Source organism: Phalacrocorax aristotelis, chromosome 12 (genome assembly GCF_949628215.1).
Source record: "Phalacrocorax aristotelis chromosome 12, bGulAri2.1, whole genome shotgun sequence".
NCBI lineage: Eukaryota > Metazoa > Chordata > Aves > Suliformes > Phalacrocoracidae > Phalacrocorax > Phalacrocorax aristotelis.
This window is the reverse complement of record NC_134287.1, coordinates 10,424,249-10,448,340: the sequence shown is the minus strand read 5'-3', so window position 1 is coordinate 10,448,340 and position 24,092 is coordinate 10,424,249. Positions and strand designations below refer to the sequence as shown.

The 24,092-nt window shown below is 42.5% G+C and overlaps 1 protein-coding gene across 1 annotated transcript in view; it reads right to left on the bottom strand.

Annotated features, from left to right (window-relative positions):
- The window catches only part of SORCS3 (sortilin related VPS10 domain containing receptor 3), a 317,894-nt gene that overhangs the window by 38,657 nt on the left and 255,145 nt on the right, over nucleotides 1-24,092 (bottom strand). Inside the window, exons 12-14 of the mRNA XM_075107684.1 lie at nucleotides 20,370-20,446; nucleotides 20,174-20,265; nucleotides 15,408-15,515 (exon numbers count right to left, since the gene is read on the bottom strand). Coding sequence (XP_074963785.1) covers nucleotides 15,408-15,515; nucleotides 20,174-20,265; nucleotides 20,370-20,446 — 277 coding nt within the window. The remainder of the gene's footprint in view (nucleotides 1-15,407; nucleotides 15,516-20,173; nucleotides 20,266-20,369; nucleotides 20,447-24,092) is intronic.

The window sequence follows — 24,092 nt, the reverse complement described above, 5'->3', positions numbered from 1 at the left end:
ACTAACACTTCGGCAGTCAATGCATCCCAAGGAAAATGTTGTTCCTCACACTGACCCTTAGCTAACTGTTCAGCAAGAGAGCAGAAGGCTTCTTTGTGCTTTACAAGCTACAAAACTCGCCAGAACCACTTGCATTTTCTATCTATTAAAACAAGCAAAAAAATCCCTCTGCCATTGAAATTCTTCACGATAATGATAAATAATGGAAAAAATCAAGGATTCCAAAGTGGAAGGCAATATATTAGCATTCCAAAAGCACAGAGCATTAGCTACTCTTTAATTAAATGATTTCAAAGAAGATCTTTGTATGTAATTGCTGTAATTTAGATGGAAACAATACTACACTAAATGTAATTAGAGAAGTGCGAACAGAGAGGGATGTTTTCCTCTGTGCTGCAGAGATGGTTCTAGGTCACCTGATTCCTAAAGTAGTAACTTTTCCCCCTCCCCTTGCTAATGAAAAGCTTCTTAAGCCTGATCAACCATAGCAGCACAGCTGTCAGAGATAAGAGCTGCTCATATACAGAGCAACTAGCAAGCAACCGCATCCCGTGAGCACTGCTCACCAACAATAAATGCAACCCAGGTGCCTACAGCACTTTTTGACTGACCAGCCAACATGATGAAGGTTATGTTACATTTTGAGATGACTCCATTGTACATTTGAAACTTCTGTGAGAGTCAGCAAATGTAAGGAATGGAAGAGTGCAGTGTTACCTGTGGAGATCCACTGGACTCTCAAACAGCTTTCCTTGGGAAGTGATGAAAACCCTCATCTTCTGTGGAATTGAAATTGGGCTAAATAAACCATCACAGAGAACGCACCCTGATTGGGCAAAACCAGGTATTGCAGCTGAACCCTGCTTTCATCAGTTTTGTGAACTACATCACTGGATATTTTCCCATAGTGACTAAGGTGCATGCACATGACTCCTCCTCACCCTATCTGTTTTGGAGCAGCCAGGCCTAATAGAGATGGTTGGGCAGAAAGTAGAGCTGCAAAATCTCAAGACTGCTAGCGTTTTGCTGTCAATAAGTGCTTAGCATTAAGTGCTCCAGTACATACACCTGGATTTAGGTATGCAGTGTAGCTGATCTAGAAGACCTGTAAAAGGCAAGACAGAAGATAGCATACAGGAGAGAATGACTTCTTGTTGGCTAAAGAGGGAAATATCTTGTGTGCTCATTACCTCAGCAGTCTGAAGTGTGGTTTTTCTCTCTCTCTTTTTTTTTTTTCTGAGCCTATCTCTTTTAGAAACAAAACAAGTCCTAAGGAAAGAGATTAAAAAAGGGATTGGTGGGAGTTTATTTTTCCCTACTCAACTGGTGAGTTCTTGCGTAGCTTTGAAGATACCATCTCATTTATGTTACCCATATCTCATGTGCCTTTTTTTCTCATTTATTTTACTCACTAAATTAGGGGGATGTATTTTTTAAATAAATACAGCTAAGCTACCAAGATGATACAGGGGAAAAGGGGACATAATGTACTATGAATTTTGCCTCAATAACTGTCTACCATGGTCTAACTGAAAGCTCTTAATTGCTTGTTGCAAGGATAGAAGACAAAAGAAGAGAGCTGGGCTTTCAAGGTCCAACTCTGGGAAGCCAACACAAAAAGTATGTTTTGATTTTTTCCATATAAGCAGTCTGATCTGGAAGTCCTTGAGAAGCCATAAATACAAGAGCCCAGATGGCATTTAGACAGGGTCAGTTTTCTGACTAAGCTCAAGGTAACAAAGCTTCTGTAACCTAAGCCATGGAATGGTAATTTACAGGCTTTAGACAGGATAGATTTTGTTCTGTCCCTCAGAGTAAGCAGTTAAAATTCCACATAAAATCTTAGCTAACAGGACAACATCTTCTCAACTGGCTCTATGCATAACTCACAGTGAAACCAGAAATTGCTAGGAAACCAGAAAATGCTTTCCAAACAAGGCAAGGCTTTTATTGCCAGGGCTGGATGTCATTAATTTGCAAAAAAAAAAAAAAATTTACTAGGAACTTGGAAAAAAATTCTGAAATGCTTACAGATTCATGATGGAGTAATTTTGGAAAAGGTCATTGGTAATACTGCTATAATTATATCTTTAATTTTTTAAATACACAACAACTTACAAATGCAGTATATACTGACTGGGTAACCGTGTATGGAAACTATTTAAAAGGCTTCTTACATTTATACAGTGTTCTTCTGTCAAATTGCACTGCTTTTGCCTTATCATTCCTTGAATTGTTGATAGTTGTATTTTTTATGTAATTTAATACTGCTCATTCCTGACAGGTCAACAGAATGAATTAAGGGTCACAAGATAGCAACTTATCCACCTCTGGTCTGTAGATTCAAACTCTGTCCCCACCTAGGGTATGAGAAACAGATCTTCTCCAGTAATAACTGTATTGCTCACAGGGAAAGCATCAGCTGTATCCATCTGGATCCATCTCTGCTGCCTGTTTCAGAAGAGCTGCCCAAGCATGGAAATAGAAATGTTTTCTCATGCCTAAACCAAGTCCCCTTCTACCATTTCTGAAGTAAACTGGCAGGACATTATATGGAGCAAGCAAGCATTGAAGCTGTCTGTACTTGGCTGGTCTGGTCTGGATATTGATGGAGGACTTCTACCTTCACTAGTCAGCCCTTGCATGTAATGGGAGATAATGGTCAAAGTCTCCAGTAACACCTGGTAATGCCTCCTGTCCTCAGCTGTGCCCACCAGTGAGACAGATGACTGAAGATACAAAGGAAGGAAGCAGCTGATAAGGTCATCTTCACTACACAAAACATTAGATGTACCTTTCTTTCTGAAGTGTTTTTTCCTTGACTGGACATCAACAAGGTGAGAGAGATGAAAAGGTACTTCATCTTGCTTCTCACAAATTACCCTGGGGGCCTCTGAAGTTAGATTTTAACAAGATTAGGCCCTACAGAATAGGCTGTTTACATTTTAAGCATTTTGAATATCTAAAAATAAAATAAAAGCAAAAAATATGAATATACTTAATAGCACCTTTTGTGATGAACTACACAAGCAGATAGATGGATGGATCAACTGAAAACTAAATGGAAAGAGAGCCAAATATATATTTTAATTGATAATACTGAAGTAAAAGCTAATTGCAGTGTCATCATAAATAGACTGTTTCATTTAGGAAAGCCTGAAGCCAACCTTGCTTTTTTCCCCCACCTTTTATTGTAAAAGAAAAATGCTTGCAGAGGAAGTGTCTTAGCAAGCAAAAAAACCCCAATAGTAAGATCACCCAAATCAATAAATGTTTCAGCTGACCTGAATCTGCAGTTTTGTTGTGGGAATGCAGAGAGGGAGAAAGTGAAGCAAGATTGCCCTTTGATTCAAGTTAAAACTCCTCTTTATTTACATCTGTGCCTCTAACAGGTAGTGCCAGAAGTAGCTATTTAATGGGGGACCCAAGAAGTGCTGGCACAATCTGGAAGAACCACCGCCTGGCAGGGAAACAAGGTGTTGTTATTTTTCTGGTCCCTTGGCAGGGATGAAGTTGTCTCAGCAGAACCAGAGGGACCCCCAGATCTGGGCACTCACAGCTGCAGGAGTACTGAGTGTTCAGTTCACCACAGCTGAAGGTGTTCACTCTCTCTTTGATGTCCAGCAAACAGAACCACATATTGCTACTGCTGCAGTTTTGAGAGCTAACCAAGTATCCAAGCCCAACCTCACTTCCCAGCCAGTATCACCAATGTTGTTTCATGAGCAGGGCTTGGTCAATGCCACCCACAACGTAGTGGCATAGCACAGACTGAAGAGTTCCTCTCTACAAGCATCTACAATAGGTATCAGATAGGCCGACCCTGGGTCACCCCGGGTTTAGGTGTGTGTTACATTAGCTTAGACCTATCAGTGCAAAAGTCAAGGACCAGAGCCATTCAGGTTTGGCTGGTCTGCTCTCATGAGCTCTAAAGCCATTTAACTTTTGGGCATAATACATAGACATGGACCTGAGCGGTTGCCAGGTAAAGCCTACATACACCTAAGCTCTGCATGTCCATTCCTGTAGCTCTTGGCGAGCCTGGAGAATAAAGCTGTCTGCAAGACCTATTCTGACACTTATACAACCAGCACTGAGAGGGAGCTAAGCAGCCTAGCCAGATCTGAGTTGAGGTTTCCTGCTGGTTATTGTACTTTATACCCCAGTGCTCCACACTCCAGGAGAACTAGTTAGTTCAGCATCAACATGGCATGAATACAGGGTGGCAACAGAAACCAGTTGCTACCATTTCCTCTGATCCAGAGTGCTGGGTAACACAGACCAGAGGTGGGGGTATGGCCTAACAGAAAGAGCCAAGATCCAGCTAAATATATTAGGTCTAGCTAAGAATCAACTGTGTCCCCATACAAGGTTCTCTCACTTCCATAACTGCGTTGCCTGGCACTAGCCAGGCTACCCTGGTCCTACATTACCTGGGAAAATAGTGAGCCTGTGGTAGAGATCATGCCACAGTGCACACACTTAGAGTGGGATGTGGTACCCAAACATACCTCTATCACTTGTTGACATTTATAGCTTTTGAGACAACGAAAGAAAATGCTGTCGATTGCACACACAAAAAAAGAGGACATGTTACAAAACGTGGATCTGAAGGCATCTGTGTGTAAGAAAGTAGTAGCTGTAAAGCAAGACTAGCTCCTATGTGCAGGCTGAGCTGTTTGGCCCAAAAACACGCAAGCAGCAATGGAAGAGTTGCAAATTGTGCCAGCGGGGTTAGGTTTTATGAATGGGGAGTGAGAGATGAGCTATTTCCCCATGAGCTGAACATAAATCATGACTTTAGAGAAAACCAAATGGGTTCTGTAACCTCCCAATTGTTTTTTATTAGGGGTTAGATGGAATTAGCGTTAAAGGAGGTCACTGGTTACATGGAAATTGGATGGAAAGCGACTGAGGCAAGGAAGCAGAACCTAATTGAAAGAGGCACAGATCAGCAATTAGGGAGAGTGGGAGAGGGAGAGTTACACTGTCTCACAACTGGCAAGATGATGCAGGGAGCAAGAGACTGGAAACAAAGGAAACATAAAAGATGAAAAATGCCACTGGAGAGCCAGGCAATTGCCAACAAAAACCACTGACTAATTTTTTTCCTAAACAATAAATATGGTCTTTAAGAACCATTTTGGAGATTTTAATTCAGTTGCTTTTGGCTGACCTGTTAACTAGGAACAGCAGCCTGAGGGCAACTGGGTAATGATTCAGGGCTGCTGTACTTCTGCCTGTGCATAGGAAGAGAGTAAGAAAAATGGCAGTTCTTTCTAGAACGAAGAGGTGCATTTTCTTCCTAAAGAAGTTAAAAAAAACCCCACTATCCCTTTGGATCTATATTTTCAGCTGGTGCAGGTTAGTCTAATTCCCATAGACCGTCTCAGATATAAGGCCTTGTCCTACTGCTACTAGTCAGAGTGATAAAAAACAGCAGAAGTGAAACTACCAAGTACATACCAATAGCAGACAGCAGCTTGCATGGTGACAAATTTGTTCAAGAAAATCTTGGTCTGTGTTCCCTTTCCCAAGGGGAAGGGTCAAATGAGAATTTCACAGAACATCTCACGCAGGTGAAATCCAAAGGAAGTGGTTTATTTCCACCTCTAAGTGAAATTGAATGTCATGACATGGAGATTTTGCACAGAAGATAAATTCAAAGCGTTGGCCAGATTCGCTGACTAGCAATCTAAACTGAACTGGTCGTGGAAAGCTGCACCACTGTCAGATTCCAGGTCAGGAGGGATGGATGGGGCAGGGGAAGAGTTTCTGGGAATTCAGTGAAAAACATTCAATCATGCAATAAAAATCCTGCGGTACAGTCATGGCAGACCCTTTTTCCTCAGCTTTGGAAAACAGTCCTGGGATTATTCATCAGCTCAATGGGCACTTCCTTTAAAGTGCCAGCAGAAGAGGAAAACCACTGCAAATGACATGGTACAGCATGGTCTTTCAGTTAGCAAATAATGCCAACTGCAATTAGTAAGTAATCTGCAGAGCATATAATTATGAAGCAGCCCTCCAGCTTGGGCTCAATTTCTCCATTAGCTGCACAAATAATGCACAAGGCAATGGTGAAGACAGCATTGGGGTTTTTGGTTTGTGGGGTTTTTTTGTGTTGTTTTTTTTTTTTTTTAAATGCAAAGTGCTATCAAAATAAGAACTTACTGAATGACAAACCAAATCTTTTGAAATCTGGTCTCTAAAAAATTTATTGCCAGTGTTCCCAAACCGCTTTACATGACAATTACTTCAAAAGAAATCCCAGCAACATGAAAGGGAGTGTGAGACACCTGGGAAGAGGGATGGGAAAGCATGTTAATTTTTAATGTTGTTTTTCAGAAGTGTTCTTTCTCTTCTTCGAAGCACTCATGAAAGACAAACGGTTTCTGACAGCTTTTAAACCTGAAGATGCTGCCTCCTTCCTCTTTAAAAGATACTGCCAGGTATCAGCAATCTGAGTGTTTCCTCCACTAACCGGTCTGCAGTCCCAACAGAGGCAGGTGCTGCCCCTTTGCCAGAAGCTGGATAACACAGCATGTTCAGTCATTTCAATCTTTCATCCTATGAATCAGCATATTTCCAACCAGAGGTATCCAACGCAAATGTGGAAGCTGTTGCTCAGAACATGTAAGCTCCAAACACGTCACAGGGACGGTTTGTGGTGGATCAAGGTGACGAGCTTTGCCTGGCACAGGGCATCAGAGAGAAGGTGGCTCAGAAGAGGGGATAAGATCTGGACCTGGCTGGGCAACAGCATGAGGAGGTGGCTGACCAGTTATAGTGGGGGAATTTTCACAGGTTTAGGTCAAAGGGATCATGAAACAAGAAAACCATGTACAATGATCAAACGAGGACAAACTCTCCTTAGGAATAAAGGCTTCTAGCATAACCTTAACTACGTGAGATGCCTCAAACTCAGTGCAGCCCAATGATAAAAACATCTGTTAGCGTGTACTCTGCAGTCAACCCTGCGCTGAGACTTCCCAGCTCCCAGAAAAGCTAGTGTGCTGTACCACCCTCTGCCCTGTGCAGGATCAGGGCCAGGCTGAGCCAGAAAGGTGATGACGCCATATGGTTTCTCAGTCTCCCAAGGGCTGGTGGTATCAGGGCACCAGAATATCTCATGTCTTGTGCTATTGGAAAGGTGAAAGACTGAGGAAGGTACGTCGTGTGTGCAGTACCATACCCCTGGATGTCCACCCCACACCAGGCCCGAGTGCTTTGTACAGCCCAGCCCAGCTTCTAGCAGGAGGACAGCACAGGACCTATAATCCATCTGTCCTTACTTAAAAGCACAGGAAACAAAACACATTAGCCTCTAGATGAGAATATCTGGATTGTACTGTCATCAGGCAACCCTTGTCCTTTTACTTAGGGAAAAGCAATAATTTATCAGCCTGCTGCTCATTCTGGCCACTTCTGAAGGGCTTTTTTTATTCATTTCAGTCAATAGAAGCCTCCAGTGAGCACACCTTTCTCCAGTCCTCTTCCCTGCACCTGCTTACCTCTCCATGCACCTTGTCTGAGCATTACAGACATGGCTCAGCATCTCCTTCCCCCTTAAGGAATGGGAAAAGTCTGCACAGTTGGGTACTCATCTGGGACTCAAAGACCTGATTTAATGCCAAGCTGTCGCCATGACAGGCTGCTCACTGACTGACCATGGACATGTCCCTTGTTCTGCCTCAATTTCCCTACCTGCAGAATACAATAATAATGCTGATTTCTTTAGCATAATATTTGGTCTGCTGTCCATAAATAGCACTTGACTCCAATGAGAGTAATGTTTGCCCCAGAAAGCTAAAGATAGACAATACATGCCACAGGGCCCAATGACTTCTCCATGTGTTATAGCTTCTGCCAGGAATCTTCTGAGTACATGGCACAGTTGCTGGGAACTGATCTCAAGTCACTAACATCCTCTTCCTAAGGCCCAATGAATCACATGATGCTGTCTGAGAAAGATTACTCCAAGCAGATGTTCTCATCACCTGATTTGTCTATTCAGGTGCCACAGAAAGACCTCAGCTCGTACTGCAAGTATCAGCAGCAAAATCAATATTGTGCCTCTGTGGATTGTTTAGGTGAATTCATGCAGCAATCCGAAGGCTAACACCTTCGGAGTACTCCTCTGGCAGGGAGGGAGATGGGAGGAGGGAGTGACACTGATTAATCTGAGATCGTTAATAATGTTTTTAAGTCTTGCAAACAAGATAATGATATGGGTAATCAACTCTCTTACTCCAGGGTATAAACTGATCATCTGCTGGGATAAAATGGGAATTCCTATAACACACATTTTCTTGTCCATTGTAGAAACACTTGATGGCATTAGCAGATTGTTCATTTTCTCGCAAAGTCCCAGCTATTCATTACTTCCAGAAGGTTTTGAAATTAGATCAGATGACACAGGAATACAGCTCACTATAGCAAATGCCAATATCCTCTCAATCATTTTGGTTTCCTAATTTATTAATTATATTTGTAATTTTTGTTCTCAGATCAAGTCCTAAATTTTACTTTTTCTTCTGTGTGCAGTCATTATTTTCACAGATTCCTTTTAATTCTTGAATCTTATTCTGAAAAGTCCTGATGTAGGTTTACACACTGCAGTCTCCACAGACCCATGAGTGAGGCCAGTGCAATGAACTCACAAGGACACATCAGAGCCTTGCAGTAAAATCCATAGCCAATAATAAAGCTGGCAGCACCACAAACAGATATTGCAATAAACATAAAAAGAAAGGAAAACTGAAATACAAGATAAAACGACAATGTGGACAACAATTAAAATCTACCAGTCCTTTCTAGGTATTTAACGGTACCTATGCAACTTGGATAAACCAAGTTTTGAAATCTGCTCTCCGAACTCTCAAAAAACCTACAGTTTTGGTAGGCCTGAGAGTATGACAGGCTAGTGAGCTCTGGTTCCCAAAAGAAGTGAGGGTAAATAAAGATAGAGTTCAGAATCCTTCACCACAACAGCCCCTGTACATGATCCCTTCTGTTGTTTTCTGCACTGGAAGCTGAGAGTTGGATTTAGCTTTCTACAGACCCCTGGTGAAATCCTTCCTCCAGATTTCATCTTCACCAAATCCTCTGTTGAGCTCAGCAACAGCAGCAGAAGTTGCAGAAGGAAATGTGTCTCTTTTTCCTCAAGTAGAGTGAAGAGAAAAGAGACCAGATCGATGACAGGAGTGTTTGAAGGCCTCTGCTAGGCCACAGGAATAGAGGAACACTGTGTCTGTGTCTTTTTTTTTATGCATGTTGGACAAGAACCTCAATTCCTTCTAGGAGAAACAATCTCTTGCTGTTTCTGCAATCCACTCACATCTTCTCTCATTTGCTGTGATTGCTGGCACAGCTGCCAGCTATGGAAGGCAAAGGCTGGCCCAGCAGAGAGAAGGCCAGCTCCTCTGACCACAACCCAGAAAAGGCACTATTTTCTATCACCTCTCTGTTTTCACCTTACATTTCTCAGCACAACCACTCAGAGGTGGCAGATCTGTAGCTCCAAACCTCTAAGCAAAGGGGCAGAATCTTTCAAGGACATTGTGTCAGCTTGTAATTTTCTTTCCTGTATCAGCTTTTACATGTGACAGCAAGACTTGAGCAGTGAATGTTGCCTTGCTTTAAGAGGCAAGATGACAATCACCTTATCAGAAACTGTCAGGAAAATGACTCTTGGCTCCCAAATATTTTTGAACTCAGTGGGAGCTTGGCCTTGGGAGCTGTTGCCCCTCTCCCATAGTCAATCTGCTGAAACTCTGGTGAGTGTTAATCAGAATCCGTCCACGTTGCCTTCCTACCTGTGCATACTTTGCTGATGTCTTCCACAAGTCAGTCGGTTCTTCAGAATAAGAGTTAACTCTTGGAGCTCTTGGCCACATGATAATGTGACTGTTAAATTTTTAAAGGGATTTAAGGGGGGAAAAAAACTCAAAAAATAGAAAAAAGTAATGAATGTCTTAGAAATACAAAGAATATTATGTTTGGCCAAGAAGTCCCTTATTTGTAAATCTCTGTAAGTGAGAAAAGTGTACAAGGGAATTTTTTTTGTAATACATTTTTAGCATCTTCTTCTTTCCACTGTTGGAACATGGAACTGAGCTACAGGGAGCTCTGATGTGATTCAATATGGCCCATGCTCTTAATGCTCTCTTGCTCAAACCTCTCCTGGCCTCCATCTCACCTTTTCCAACATTTCTCGATTACTTATTCATTCTGCCCCACTCTTCTGCCACCCAGTGATGGATTGCGAGTAATTTTATGGGTCTCCTGGAAAAAAAATGCTCCCACTTCATCTCTGGTAAAGCTGTATGGCCATGTAAATGAGAAGGTATTGGAAATGGCCAGGGCTCATAACCTATTCATTTACAACCAGGAACATTTTCTAACACACACATATCCAAGGACAGCAGTCACAGTGATGTTGGCAGGCTAGCTTGTATTAAATCCTCTCACTGAAAACGTTAATGCTCAATGACGCATACACAGATATATATGGATCATTAAGAATACATACATAGAAACACATATATATTTATATACACACACACGTGTGTCTACATAAACATATATTTATCAGCACAGACAAACCTAATGATCCTCATCTATAAATGAGTGTCTGCACACACACACACACACACACACACACACACACGTATTACAAGTCTCCTAAAATGACAGCAAAGCTCTGCAGGGAGGTGAAGCAAAAAGGTTATTTCTCTTTATGTAGGTTTGAAGAGATGCTTAGCACAGGAGTTGAAGTGGCAGGGGTAATAATTATGAGTCAGAGCTGGAACAACATAAAGTCCTTCTCTGGACCCACAAAAACAACTTGTCTCTGATTTGAACAGTACAGACTGTCAACTCTCTTGAGCAAATACTGCTTCTGTTCAGATATATCACAATCAACTGGAATCAACCCAATCTGATTCCTTTCCCCTCGTGGACAACCTCAGGCAAGTAACATGCTGTGCCTATGGCTTGTCAACACAGAAATGTTTGATCTGACCCATTAGAACATGAAATCATTAAAAGACATACTACTTGCCAGTGAGGGCTACAGGACAGAAGTTAGAAAACTAGAATTAAAAAAAACTAGTGCTTTCCAGGCACTCATTGGATCGTCTAAGAACATGCCTAACCCATCACCCTTACACATGTGAGTTATTTTCCTAAAGGACCCTTTGTTTTCTACAGCTGCTTTCCTCGCACCTGCAGCAAACACTGCAATTTGCTTTGGTACACATCTTGAAGAGTTGTGACACTAAAGGATCTGAACCGACCATCTTGGCAGATAAAGTGTGTGTCAGACAACAGCAAAAAGAACTGCAGAAGTGGATGATAAGCCAGGAAGGGAGGAAGGGAGAGTGGATTCCCCTTGGTTAGGCAGTACCTCCAAGCTAGACCAGCCCCTCACAGTCTCATTGTACTTCCCTGTGTGTCACAAAACTACGTGCTTAGTGGAGCCCGCTCAGCTATACTTGTAAGGAAATAATTCATTCTTGCACCCTTATAGCCATATGAAATAACAAAGCCATAGAATAATTTAGGTTGGAATGGACCTCTGCAAGGCATCTTGTCCAATTCCCCACTAAAAGCAGCTCCCAATTCAAAAGACACTAAGATATTCAGAATCATATAATGCCCCTACATGCAAATCTACAGATTTTACCATACTTCTAAGTTCTTTAGGCCTGTCTTAGGACACATATGCACCCCACAAAGCACAGAAGATCCAAAAAGCCTAGGGTGCTCATACAATACAGATACTGCAACTGCTCACATAACAGCCACGAAGTGGTATGAAATTCTGTGTTAAAACTGTTTGTGCTTCCTACAGTCCAAGAGCCCACTCACAGGATGTGCCACAAAGTGAAGGATAGGAATAATAGTCATTCTACTGATATACTGATTTTAATAAGATAGTATTATGATAATATTGTTAATAATGTAACATGTTAATAATAGTTGGAGTATAATGACTATTTAATACATATTCCCCTCAAATTATTATTTTTCTGAAGTAGCTGAACAGAGACCACTTTGATGCAAATCAATGGAAGAAATTTTCCCTAACAGGAATCAGCCGAGACTGCTGGATGAAATATTTTGCATTTCTAGGATGAAAGACAAATCGTTAAAAGCCACTAACCTACCCAGTTTGGCAGTACACAAATATGAGCACAGTCTTGGTCTTTCTGCCTCAGCCGTGCTTCTACCCTAAGGGCTTCTACTGATCCCATCCTCAGCTGGGATATGCTGAGCCCAAACCATTGTACTCCTCTCAAAATCCATGTACCACCAACCACCATGTGTTATCTTGGTTCAGAAAATGGCCAATAGCAATAAAAATGCATTGATTTCTTCTCAGCCAAATATTCCACAAGGTCAGCATGATCCAACACTGCCCTTATAGATGAGTTCACTAAAATTCTCACTGTGAGAAATACCTTAGTGATCTGCATAGAAAGGGTTTGCCTATGGGCTTTATAAATGGTCTCTCTCCTCCTCAGTTTCTTTAATGCTGTGGATAGGAATTTTTCTAAACATTTATGGCAAGTATCATGAAATTTCTTTGTATGGCTTTTACAGACTATTAAGAATAGTTTTAAAAATTGCCAGTGATGACAGTAATAATAAAAACAATACCAATAACAATAGCAATAATAATAATACGCCTGCAAAGATTTCAAAAGAACAGTCAGCTCTCAACAAAGCTCATATACAATATTCAGTACGATAACTCACTTCCTACATTCTCCATTAGAAGATTACAGAGATATAAGTAACAATAACCTTAGATTTAAAATGCATCTTTCATCTCAAAAGAAAACTGCATTGATTGACAAAGTAAATGGGCCAAATCCACAGCTAGCTGAAACTGATTAGTTCCATTGATTTCAATGAAGGTACTGATGTACAGGTTTATTTGAGCTCAGATCTGTCTCTGCATGCGTGTGTGTCTGCATGCGTGTGTGTCTGCATGTGTGTGTGGTTGGAAAGCGATACACATTGAGCATTGCACAAAGAATTTCATAGGAAAACACCATATTAACCAACACAGAAAGTGACACATTATTGCTGCATTTGGAGAAAAATGCGTAGAGTGAATAGAATGTAGGGTCTAATCTTTAGCTGGGGATTGGCATTTATTTCCCCACCAAGATGCTCACAGCAGTCTTGTGAAAAGGCTAACAGGTGTATTATGTGGTGTTGTGTTTTGCTTCTTGAAAAAATAGGGGCAATATTTGCAGAGAGCAAGGCAGCAGATGCACAGATATATTCTTCCGCACAAACAAGTACTCCACTCTTATGAAGAAAAAGCCAAAGCCAAGGCACGGTTTTGGAGTAAAGGAAAAACTAGCAACCCTACCAGAATCAATACAACCTCTATGTCAATAAAAATCTCAACAGCTGTCTGTGACATTGACACAGAGGCTGCCTCATTCTGCCCCAGTGCTGTTTGGAAAAGAAATTTAAGTGTACAGCTCCCGTGCTTTTCAGGTATGAAGGATAACTATAATTACGTAGCCTGGCCTTCCTAGGACGCTTTAGCACAGGAGATATAGAGGGGCTATACAGGAGTTGGCTACACCTTCCTGATCCTCCTAAAACTACAGCACCAAGGCACTTCATCTGTCATGACATAGATGGCAAAGAAGCTAGCTCAAACAGCCCTTTGAAAGAAGAGGATCTTTCCCCAGCCCCTTTCTTGCAGCTAAGGTGAACTCCACTGCAGGTGCAGGCTGCTCCTCACCAGTCACTTCTGTTTGTGCAAGGCTGATGGAGGTCTGGTTTTTGAAAGGCATACCAACTCAAACCATGCAATGCAGTTGGAATAAATTAAAATCACTACCAGAAATGCCCAAACCACACAACCGTTGTCTGATCCAAGCTTCCTCAGAAACTGATGACAAGCATACCCAGCAGTCTACTCTCAGTCTGTCACTACCTGTGACACCAGCAATGAAATCCACCTACACATTTCTGCCACATAAGTAGGCAGATGGACTGAAGCATAGAAGAAAATATACCAAGCTTGAATCTCTTTTCTCTTGTAAGTAGTTCCTTCAGGAACTTCAGGTGCAGGTGCAGAAAGCAGGAAAAGCAAATCAACTGCAAGGTGAAATTTATAGTATATCTCCTGCACCTGAGTTGGAGTGCTGCAACAGTGTCTGATGTGATTAACCAAAGGTACTCCTTCATGCCATTGCAGACAGGCTTCACAGGAGTGCCTCAGTCTAAGGCATCTTAGCCACCTTGCTTTCTGATCCTTTTCAGAAAGCTGTTTGAGCCAGCTCAGAGAAAATACAAGTAAGAAGTCATCTCTGCAAGCAACAAAGGCAGTGCATCTAGTCCTTGCTTTGTTCAAAATCCCAGAACAGAGTGCTCTGATCTGCTTTGTGCAAGAGGTCAGATAACTCTTTGAAGACACCTTTGAACTTAAAAAGTTTGCTCTCTCCCCTGGTTGTTAAACTCAGGTCCTGGCCTGTTTTTGTGCCAATATTTCTCCACCAATTCCACCAGCCTTACCCAGTGCTTCAGCACTCTTGGGAGGAGGAAGGGCCAAGCACCTTCATTGCCAGCCCAGACTCTTCCTTCCGTGGTGTGGGTGAGTCTTAGCATACTACACCCCAGACCAGGAAGGTTATTCTGAGCTCAGCTCTGCATATGCACACTGAGAACACATTTAATTTGAGCTAAAAGCATATGTACAGCCCACAATGCAGATAGCAAGCAACAAGGTTTGGGGATATTCATACCCAGTAGCAATCTCAAAAGACAGTCAAGCTGCACAACTGGAACAAGCACAGTACTGACATTAAGTGCAACCGTACAGACCTCTGGCCTCTGAAGAGCACAGCAGTGCCTGGGCCATCAGATCCAAGGAACGCAATCTCAGCAGTATTTATGAGAAGGGACCTCTGGATGTCAATAGTCCAAGGTCTTACTCGAGGACTGTCACCAACTATAGATCAGGGCAGATGTGGCTTCATCTAGCCCAGGGTTGAAAACTTCCAGGGATGGTAATACCCCAACTTCTCTGTAACCTCAACAGGGCTACACCACCCCCCAGAGAAGCCGACTTCCTACTGTCTTATCTGAACTCCCAAGCTACAACTTGGGACAATCTCTCCTTGTTATAGACCCTGCCACTACTGGGAAGAGTTTGGCTCCATCATCTGGTTGCCACGTGATGCATGGACACTCCACCTGGGTCTGTGACCATCAGCAAAAACCACAAAACAGCACCATGCTTTCATGTAACACTACATGTGCATCTACACAATGCTGCACTGCATACCATGAGTCTCACCATACACTTGGGCATCTCCATGCACCCTTTCTGCCATCACATTTTAGCAAAAGTTAAGAGCTGCTATACTTACGTCATTATCTGGGTCTCTATGCCAGGGTCTACAAGGGATCCATCCACAAAAAGTGGTGTTGATGTGAAACTGTATTTACTCCAGGATCTTCCCTCATCAAAACTCACCCTGAGATAGAAGCAGACAAGATTTATACACATAAAAAGACTTACTCTAGAGCAACTGCAGCAATTAAATGTTGGCTAAAGTCTGCAAGCTCTAGCAGCTAGATTTATAGACCAGCACAAATCTTTGCCATTTCCCAGCCCACTAATTCATGCTCGTGGTGTATTTTGAAAGATCAAAGCCTTAGAGAGTATAAACACCTGCAAAAAGAACAAGGATATGCTTGATCCAGCTGTACATCACACTTCAAGGGGTCAAGGGGCATTGCCAAGTCCTGTTTCTGGATCTACGATAGCACCTGGCATGGGGCAGCACTCAGAGCATAAGCAGCCCTGGCCTGAACGCATGAAAATTGCTGCCAATACCAGGGGATTTTTCAACCTGTGCATGTATCAATGCCATATGGCATACAAAGCTACTACAGTCTCTCTAGCCCTTTTAATACTTCTTCGCATGCCATCTCAGAGGTGGCCTCCATTTTACAGAGTGGTGGAGGAAGGAGGCCAAACTGAGCCACAGTCAGTAGTTAGTCTGTGCTCTTTGCCTGTTACCGTTGTAAAACAAAGTTGTATGCTGATTAAAATTAAAGCATTTCCCTTCTTAGCAGCTGAGAGAATTCACACTGTCAGTGACAAGCCAGGGTAGTCCAGTGGCTTTTGATCATCTATCCCTACCCACAACCACCATGTGCTTTACTTTCCGTTTTTATCAAAGAGCACGTGTATCTTAACCAAGCTGACAGAGTCCTGGTTGAATTAGCGTTAGTTCAGTTCAACAGGCTTTCAGATTAGCAGAGGAGGGTTAGCAAACCCTGCTCTCAGCTATACCCCAGCAACCTCTCTATCTCTGATAACTACAAAGGAGTAGGTGAACAAACAGTCTAACTGACCACCCCAGCTGACAGACTAGGTCAGGACTCTGGTGGTCTATGCCTTAGTGTCCCTTCCCAGCCCCATGGCCTCCCCTCACCCCATCCATGGTCTAGGAGCCCCATTGACACCATAGGAATGCCAGGCTCTAGCTTTGCCAAAGCCCTGTCTGGCCATGGGCCTGACACACAGACTGGTGTCCCAGCCTGGCCTCAGCCCGCCCCTGTCGCCAGTGAAGTACCTGATGTCCAGGGCTGGGGCTGTCCTGCTCCTGGCTGGGATGGTGGGATGGGCCCTGGCTGCGAGATCCTGCCCTGCAGTCCCAGGGACCTCAGTCAGCTCCTGGCTTCCCAGCCCTCAGGGAGCTACCAGCCTGACATCACCCTGATAGTCTGTGCCCACAATAGTGCATAAGACAGCCAGAGGATGATGTGCACACCTAGCCGCTACTGCAGCAGGAAAGACAGGTACCTTGCAGACTTGCAGAGCTGCTGCTCATGAACAGTTCTGAAAGCAACCAAGTTTCTCTCTGGCCCCGGACTCTCCACACAACTGCTCCTGCACAATATCTGCCCAGAATCTCAGCTCCAAATTATACCAGCAAAGGAAGAACAAACAGAGAAATACAAAGGTTTATTGGCTGTAAAATTATTTGATCCTCTCCCAGCAGGGTCATTACAGCGTTCTCTGTAATTCTGCGAGGTACCTGGACTGTGAAAGGTGACAGATTACTCTCAATGGACGTTACCAAAAAGACAATAATGGCACAAGCTACTTCTCTGAATAGCAGGAAACACTCCTCATTTTAAAGTGAGTGTAAAAAAAGGAGTTTGCCTTATTTTCCAGGTCAGGAAATTTTGGGGGGGGTGGGAGTGCATGTGTGTGTGTGTACATGTATGCATCTGAGCATCTGAGAAGGTCTTGTGGGAAACTGAATCCTCCCTACTCCAAGTAGGTAATATCAGGGACACTATCTGAGATGCCACCAAAGGACCAGGAGGCCAGTGTAACAGGTATTACAAACAATTAATTACCCCAGCCTCAGATCTCTAGCGTGGAAAGCCAAGGCTTGCCATCACTATTCCCTAAGTACCTGCCTCCCTCAGCACCTAGCAAAACACTTTCACCTGACTTACCATGCATATCTGCCATACTGGGAAGCTGACTGTACACCAAAGACAGAAAGCTGAGAGTACGCAGCATACAAAAAGCTTATCTGCCCCAAATCTATTTATTTAAATGTATGTATCTTCCCATACACCTGTGTAGTTGTATGCTGTTCTGCTTGCATGCTTATCTATCTAAATACCATTTCAATTTCTGAGGAACAGCATGCTTCATTAGCTTAGTTAAAGTTCCCTTGGCTTTTCAACTATCTGCCCTTCTTTTCTCCATGATGAAAATTATTGTATGTCTCAGCCTGAGAACTAATAGATATACATGTACCCCTTAATCTATTCCATGCCTGCCCATAAAACAGGTGCCTACTGAGGCAATATGAAGCAAACTCCAAAGTCCCTAAGGGTACAATTTTGGAGGAAACCTGTTGGAGTTTATTGATAACAGCTCTAAATCACTATTCATTTAATAGTGTGAGCGGGGCACTTACAGTACTGCACGTGCCATTTCACAAGACTTAGTGGAAAGGAAGAACATCTGAAAGGAACCTCTGCAAAGCAGACAAAGGTGAATTGGGGTCTCAGCTCCTGTGGAAAATCAACCTGTGACCCAAACTTTCCTGACGTCTAAGTACAGGCACTGGTACGTAATGTGCTTTTTACATGCAAAAAGTTTTCACAAGGTAAGACAATTAAAACAGTTGCACCTGGGTTGAAGAATACAGTCATAAATGGTTAATAAATGACTTCCAGCTCTTTCAATAAGTGGCTGACCTTTCACTCTTCCAGAGCTCAACTTGCCACAGCCTGATGCACCTACTGCTGGCGACACCTACACTTAGCTAACACATACTTCTCCTGTCTTGGCTCTTACTTAGTTTGGTCTAAAGATTTGGACATGGTCTTGATGTCTTCTATCCTGAGGGCACTTCAGGTATAGTCATGACTACTGGATTATGGCAAATGTTTCTAATCACACAACACATTCTAACCACAGACAGAAAGTTGGAGTCTGCTGGAAGCATCATTATGGGTCAGCCCTGTTACTATGCTCCTCTATATGTCCAGTTATGGAGGCTGTTGACAAGAGGATGCTGGCCTAGACTAACCCCTAGCCCTAACTCAGTATGGCTACATATGTTATGACCTACAACAAGTTTTATGATAAAATAAGCAACCTCTTTCCTGAACACTAGAAAGCAAGACAAAGATCGCAAGCCTCATTTTGCATATAGTGACTTGCTTGTAGTCCCACACAGAGGCACAGACCTCTTAGAGAACACTTTGTCCCCCTGTCTCAAGAAGATCCTAGAAATATTACAAAGCCTTAGGAATATGAGCCAATACATCTGTGGTTAACAATCCACTTTCACACCGAAACTAAAGCAGTCATTTCTTCAGCTCAGGTGGTAAAGAAATGTGCTCAGATGCAACATATTCAAACTTTAATAGAAATGTATATTGCGGTCATCCCACAGTTATCTGTCTGGTCAGGAATATAAAGTCCAGAAGCTTTTAATCTTGAAAAAGTAGTCATTAATGTTCTTAAGGTACCTCTCTGGTACATTAGCTTGTCATTGGTATAGGCAGCCTCTCTTGAGGTCTCCAGCTCCTGAATGGCTGTAATTTAATTGAAGGATTTTGTACGGTAATGACTAAGGTAGAGGAGACCTTAACACCTCATCACTGCTGCCAAACACCATTGCTTTCTTCTTCTATTTGACTGAAGGCCTCATTTCCTGTTCTGCATGACGAGCATGAGATAGACATGTGCTTAGCACCATGGAGCTGAGAGACGACTCAATCTTGCAGACAGGAACACAAAACTTGTCTCTGAAGGCTATTTCTAACTAATTCACTTCTAAACAACATTAGAAGCTGGGTAGGTCTGTCCATTAGCCATGCCCCTCTTTCACTAAAGACCAGAAACTGAAGGTGATGCTAATACACACATTTTCTGTAAAAAAGGTTAGTTCTGAATTTTAAGATGCCTCTCTCCAGTGCTTAGCTGGTGCAGGAGTAAGAAGAGCAAAGGCTAAGGAGAAGATAATTTTATGCAGTATCTTTAGTGTTTAGACTGTTATAACCCATTCATAGCAAAACAGCATCTTCAACAGAGAAATCATTTTGTCCTATTCCATCCCCAAGTCTGTTCAGCTGCCAGCACTATATCTCTAGAAAGTGATAGCAGAATCCTATGGGAGACAGCAACACTGGCAACATTTTTCTGTTGTCCTCATCAACACCTACTGCCCTCTGCTTTCCTTCCCTTTACCTATCTTACCAGTTTAATACCAAATTCTGTAAACAATAAGCAGCAGTGAGGGACACATCCTTTCAGGAATAACCTAAAGCACAAAGGATGACTTCTTACTAAGTATATATGTATCTGTGGGAAAGAAACCCCACCTGAAGTCTCACAGTACACGACTATTGCAAAGGGTAATTCATATACGGGTGTGATTATATATGTAGCCATTATACTTATAAAATGGTATAATAATAATTATATTAATCAACAAAACAAAAATTATGGTAAAATGCAGATAAGAATAATCTTATTTGCTCATTTTGTAGACACTAGCAGATGTTAACCAGGTGATGCAAGAGATATTGGCACCACTGTCAGCTTATCCCCATGAGGAAACCTTCTCAGAGTAACAAGCCTCCTTACCACATGTGCCGGATGGGCACTGACGTGTGTTTCATGGCCACTAGTGCCCCTCCCCAGTCCAGAAACCACACATTGTATTCCTCCTCGAAGATCTGCAAACAAATCAGGTACTGCATGAGTGCTCCACTCCACTGGGAAGGACTCAGGAGAACAATAGCAAAGGGCTCCATGCTTTCCTTTGCTCTGCAAAACATACCTGCCTCCAGGAATTTCCACCATCAGAAGAGATGAACACACCAACATCAGTGTAGGAAAGCTCAGAGCCAATATTGCCTGCAACACAAGCAAGTGTCAAACATTCTTGTATGGCTGAACATGGAACTGCATTTTTCCAGGAAACCATAAGTACTTGGCCTGAGCAGTGCTTCTTTGCTGTTCTTCATTCTGTTCTCATCTAAAATCAACAGCTTGGTCAGGGGGCAAGATTAATTTACAAGAGCTGTGCCATCTGAAAATTGACATTGGGGAGAAACAGTATTATCAGCTTATTTTCCCAACAGATAGCACTGCCCACTAAAGGCAGGCCTATTCTAGCCAAGGACCTCCATACTTGGAAAACTGCATATAAAACCACACACCAATTTGGTGCACACAGATCATCAGAATGGCAGCAGAATAGTGGTCACTGTCCCTGGCTACCAGATATTTCATTCCATACTTATTTTCCTCTGAAAATGTGCTCTAGCTGGTGAGTTGCACCTCTGTAATCTGCCAGTCTTTGTCAAGGGTAAAGCAATTACCTCTCTCTTTACTTCTTGTGTAAATGAAAGCATCCAAAGGGAAGTTACTCATATGGCTCAGTTTAGAGATTAAACCCAGGACACACTGAAGCCCATGGTTATGGGGCTAGAAAGTCTACTCAAGATTCTGTCAAAGTGCTCAAACACATAAATGATCTCAGAACCTGCAGTCAAATAAACAAAGCTTCTTCATAGGTTTCCTAACCATTTGCAATTAAGGAGGACTGTAAAGTAATGAAATATAAGTTCCACTTGAAGGAAATCTTGTTTGTTTATGTATGAACCTCACCTGGGGCCAGAAACAGGTCAGAGAACTAAGGTGGGTCACATGACACTGCAGCAGCGAAGTGGAGAGCGGCATTCTAGAAAACGTTGATTGTTCCCATTGACCTAGCGGTCCCAGACTGTGAGTTCAAACTTACTTGTTACTTCGTATGGTTCTTAATTTTAATCTTGTAGTTTCCATTATGATGGAAACTACTCTGCTGACAGCCTTATAGTGTGAACTACTCTGCCTTCACCATGCGTGAGGGGATGGATATGCCACTTATCAAAGAAATGTAAAGAAAAGCTCAGACATCAACCACAACTGTATATACAGAAAGCACGGCAGAACACCATTTGGAGACACTATCTCTGAGCTTGAAACTGTTCTTTCCAAGGTCCCTCATCTGAGACAGCAGAGAGAACCTCGTATCTTACAGTGTTACATCTTAACACAGAGTTAACTAAATCCCCAGCTCTCTGGAACCTCTGAGCCTCCATCAATAGTTGCAAGAAACAGATGCCCAATGTCTGAAAAACTTGCACATGTTCTGAATAGACTTTATTAGCTTATTCCCCACAATGCCCTGAGGTCAGCATCTTGTTTCTGCTTCCAGAGTTAAAATTTCCACAAGCACCAGGCACACTGAACAATGCATGTCTGTTGAAAATTAATTTGTTCTCACCTCCCCACTTCCCAAAGCACCCAGTGGCTCAGGAAAAAGCTATCACAGTCACCCAGGAACTGTTTTTCTGCTGGTCTGTCAACAGTACCTTCAATCAGTGCTAGATGGGATTCTGGTGGTATGAACTTCTGCCCCACAGGAAGCAGGCAGATGTAATACTGACAGATACTCCCCATCAGAAGGCCTCCCAATGACAATGACCCACAGCCACCATATTGTGGTCAAACCCATGACTTCTTTATTCAAAACCCCTGCATTCTTTATGCAGTGAGCCATTCTTATACCTTACAAATGAGACTGTTTTTAAAGCAGGTGTACTTTCCATGGAAGGAAGGGAGAACTAATATTTTTTCTTCAAAAACACTAAAGGAAGAGGTGGCACTCTTACACATCTGTAGCATCAACAAGAGCATAATAAAAACACACTAATGAAAATGTTAATTGAATTTCTGACATTTAATGCTGGAAAATGAGAAATTAAAACCCAGATGCAGGTTGACACACTCCTGTCACCATCACGGAATCCAGCTAGCCACATTGTTGTGACAACGTGGTTTCAAAAAATAAAATTTCTGGCTCAGGGAGGCAGGACAATGCAAGAAAGGCCCTTCCATCAATGCTCAGGATGTAGGAAATACCACACTGTCCATCTACCTTATCTTCTTTCCTGACTCCAGCAATAACGACCGACTGCTTTAGATGAAGGCATAAAACAAATCTGCTGTGGGCAACTATGTAGAAGGACAGGCTATAGGAACATCCAGGTTCACAAGGATAAATCTACTGTGTCAGTCCAAAGGTCTGTTTAGGTCAGTGTCTTATCATGAGTAGAAGTGCTCAAGAATTAGAAACTGACTTAAAGGCAGAAATATAAGTTTTGTGTCATCATATTTTAAATATCAAAACTGGAAAACCAACTTTCCAAACAGGGATGTCCAGATTGTGGCAAGAAAAGAGAGTAAAAAGGTGAGATTCTGTTGCTATCACTTCTGTTTGTTTTTCTGTTCAAACATGCTCCATTTTTTTCCTTCATTCTCTCCATCTAGTTTCTTTCAGCTACATGGATTCGAACCCCAACGAAGACAACTAACTCCCAAACAAGCCAAGGATTTGGCAGCTGTAGAATTAAATATTAAAACATAATTCTTCCCTTTGCAAGAATCTAACCTCTGCCCTTACATTAAGAGTCTGAGCTTCCCATCATTGTTGGAAATGTACCACTGTAAATCAAAGAGTAAGACACAGGGAGTCTGAGGAGCCAACGCATGTACGAATAACTTGCAATGCTTATCCTGGAACACATTCACCAACATAGTGAGACGTTCCTGTTGTTGTGAAACTGGTTCGTGGAAGCAGATGTGTGTATTCCCAACAGGGTAAGCTTTTTATTGTACAAAGCGATAAGACAGAAATTATATTCTTCCTTTTAAAGGTTAATTGTTAGACTGGGAAACCATTCATTCCATGCACTGGCAGCTTGAAAAGAACCTCATTTACTAATAATTCAGACAAACGCCTAGAATCTCACTGTCCTGCTGCCTCTATTTGCTTCCTAAAAGGTTAAAGAAAAAAGGCTCTGCAATCACAGCATCGTGAGTAGGACTTGCTCCTAAGTATCCATCTAGCAAGTGTGACCTGTCAGGAGTGATGACTCCACTTGGCTATGCAAAGGAAGATCTGGACGTTTAAAGTAAATTATCTCGCCCTGTTTGGCTTGGATCAGTGAACTGGAAATCACATGGCATTTCCCTTGTTGAGATATAAATCTCAGGAAGGGAACATGTCTCTCAGGTTCTGGCTTAATCTGGCAGGCACGTGGAAGCACAGAAGGACATGAGAATGGAAATGGCTGGAAGAAACAGTGTAAATTCATATAGGCAATATGCTAACATGACATACTTGCAAGCCACAGCCAGGCTGAACAAGACAAAGGAGAGAGAATGAGCCTCAGAAAGAACAGTTGAGCTATTTGGATGTATCTGAGTATATGTAGGAGCCTCCCTGTGAAAAGGCAGGACAGCCTACATACTTCGGAGGCCAGCTTTCAATAGCACCAGCCATTCAGAAAGCACTTTGTTAGCCCAGCAGCTCCCACAGAGCCGGACTGGTAGCCCCATTCATCCTGATTAGGTTGCATGCTGTGTGCACACAGGGCCTGTAATGGTTGTCAGATTAATTACAGTGGGTCAGCCATTGCCACCATGAAGCATTGCAGCAGGTCACCATTAA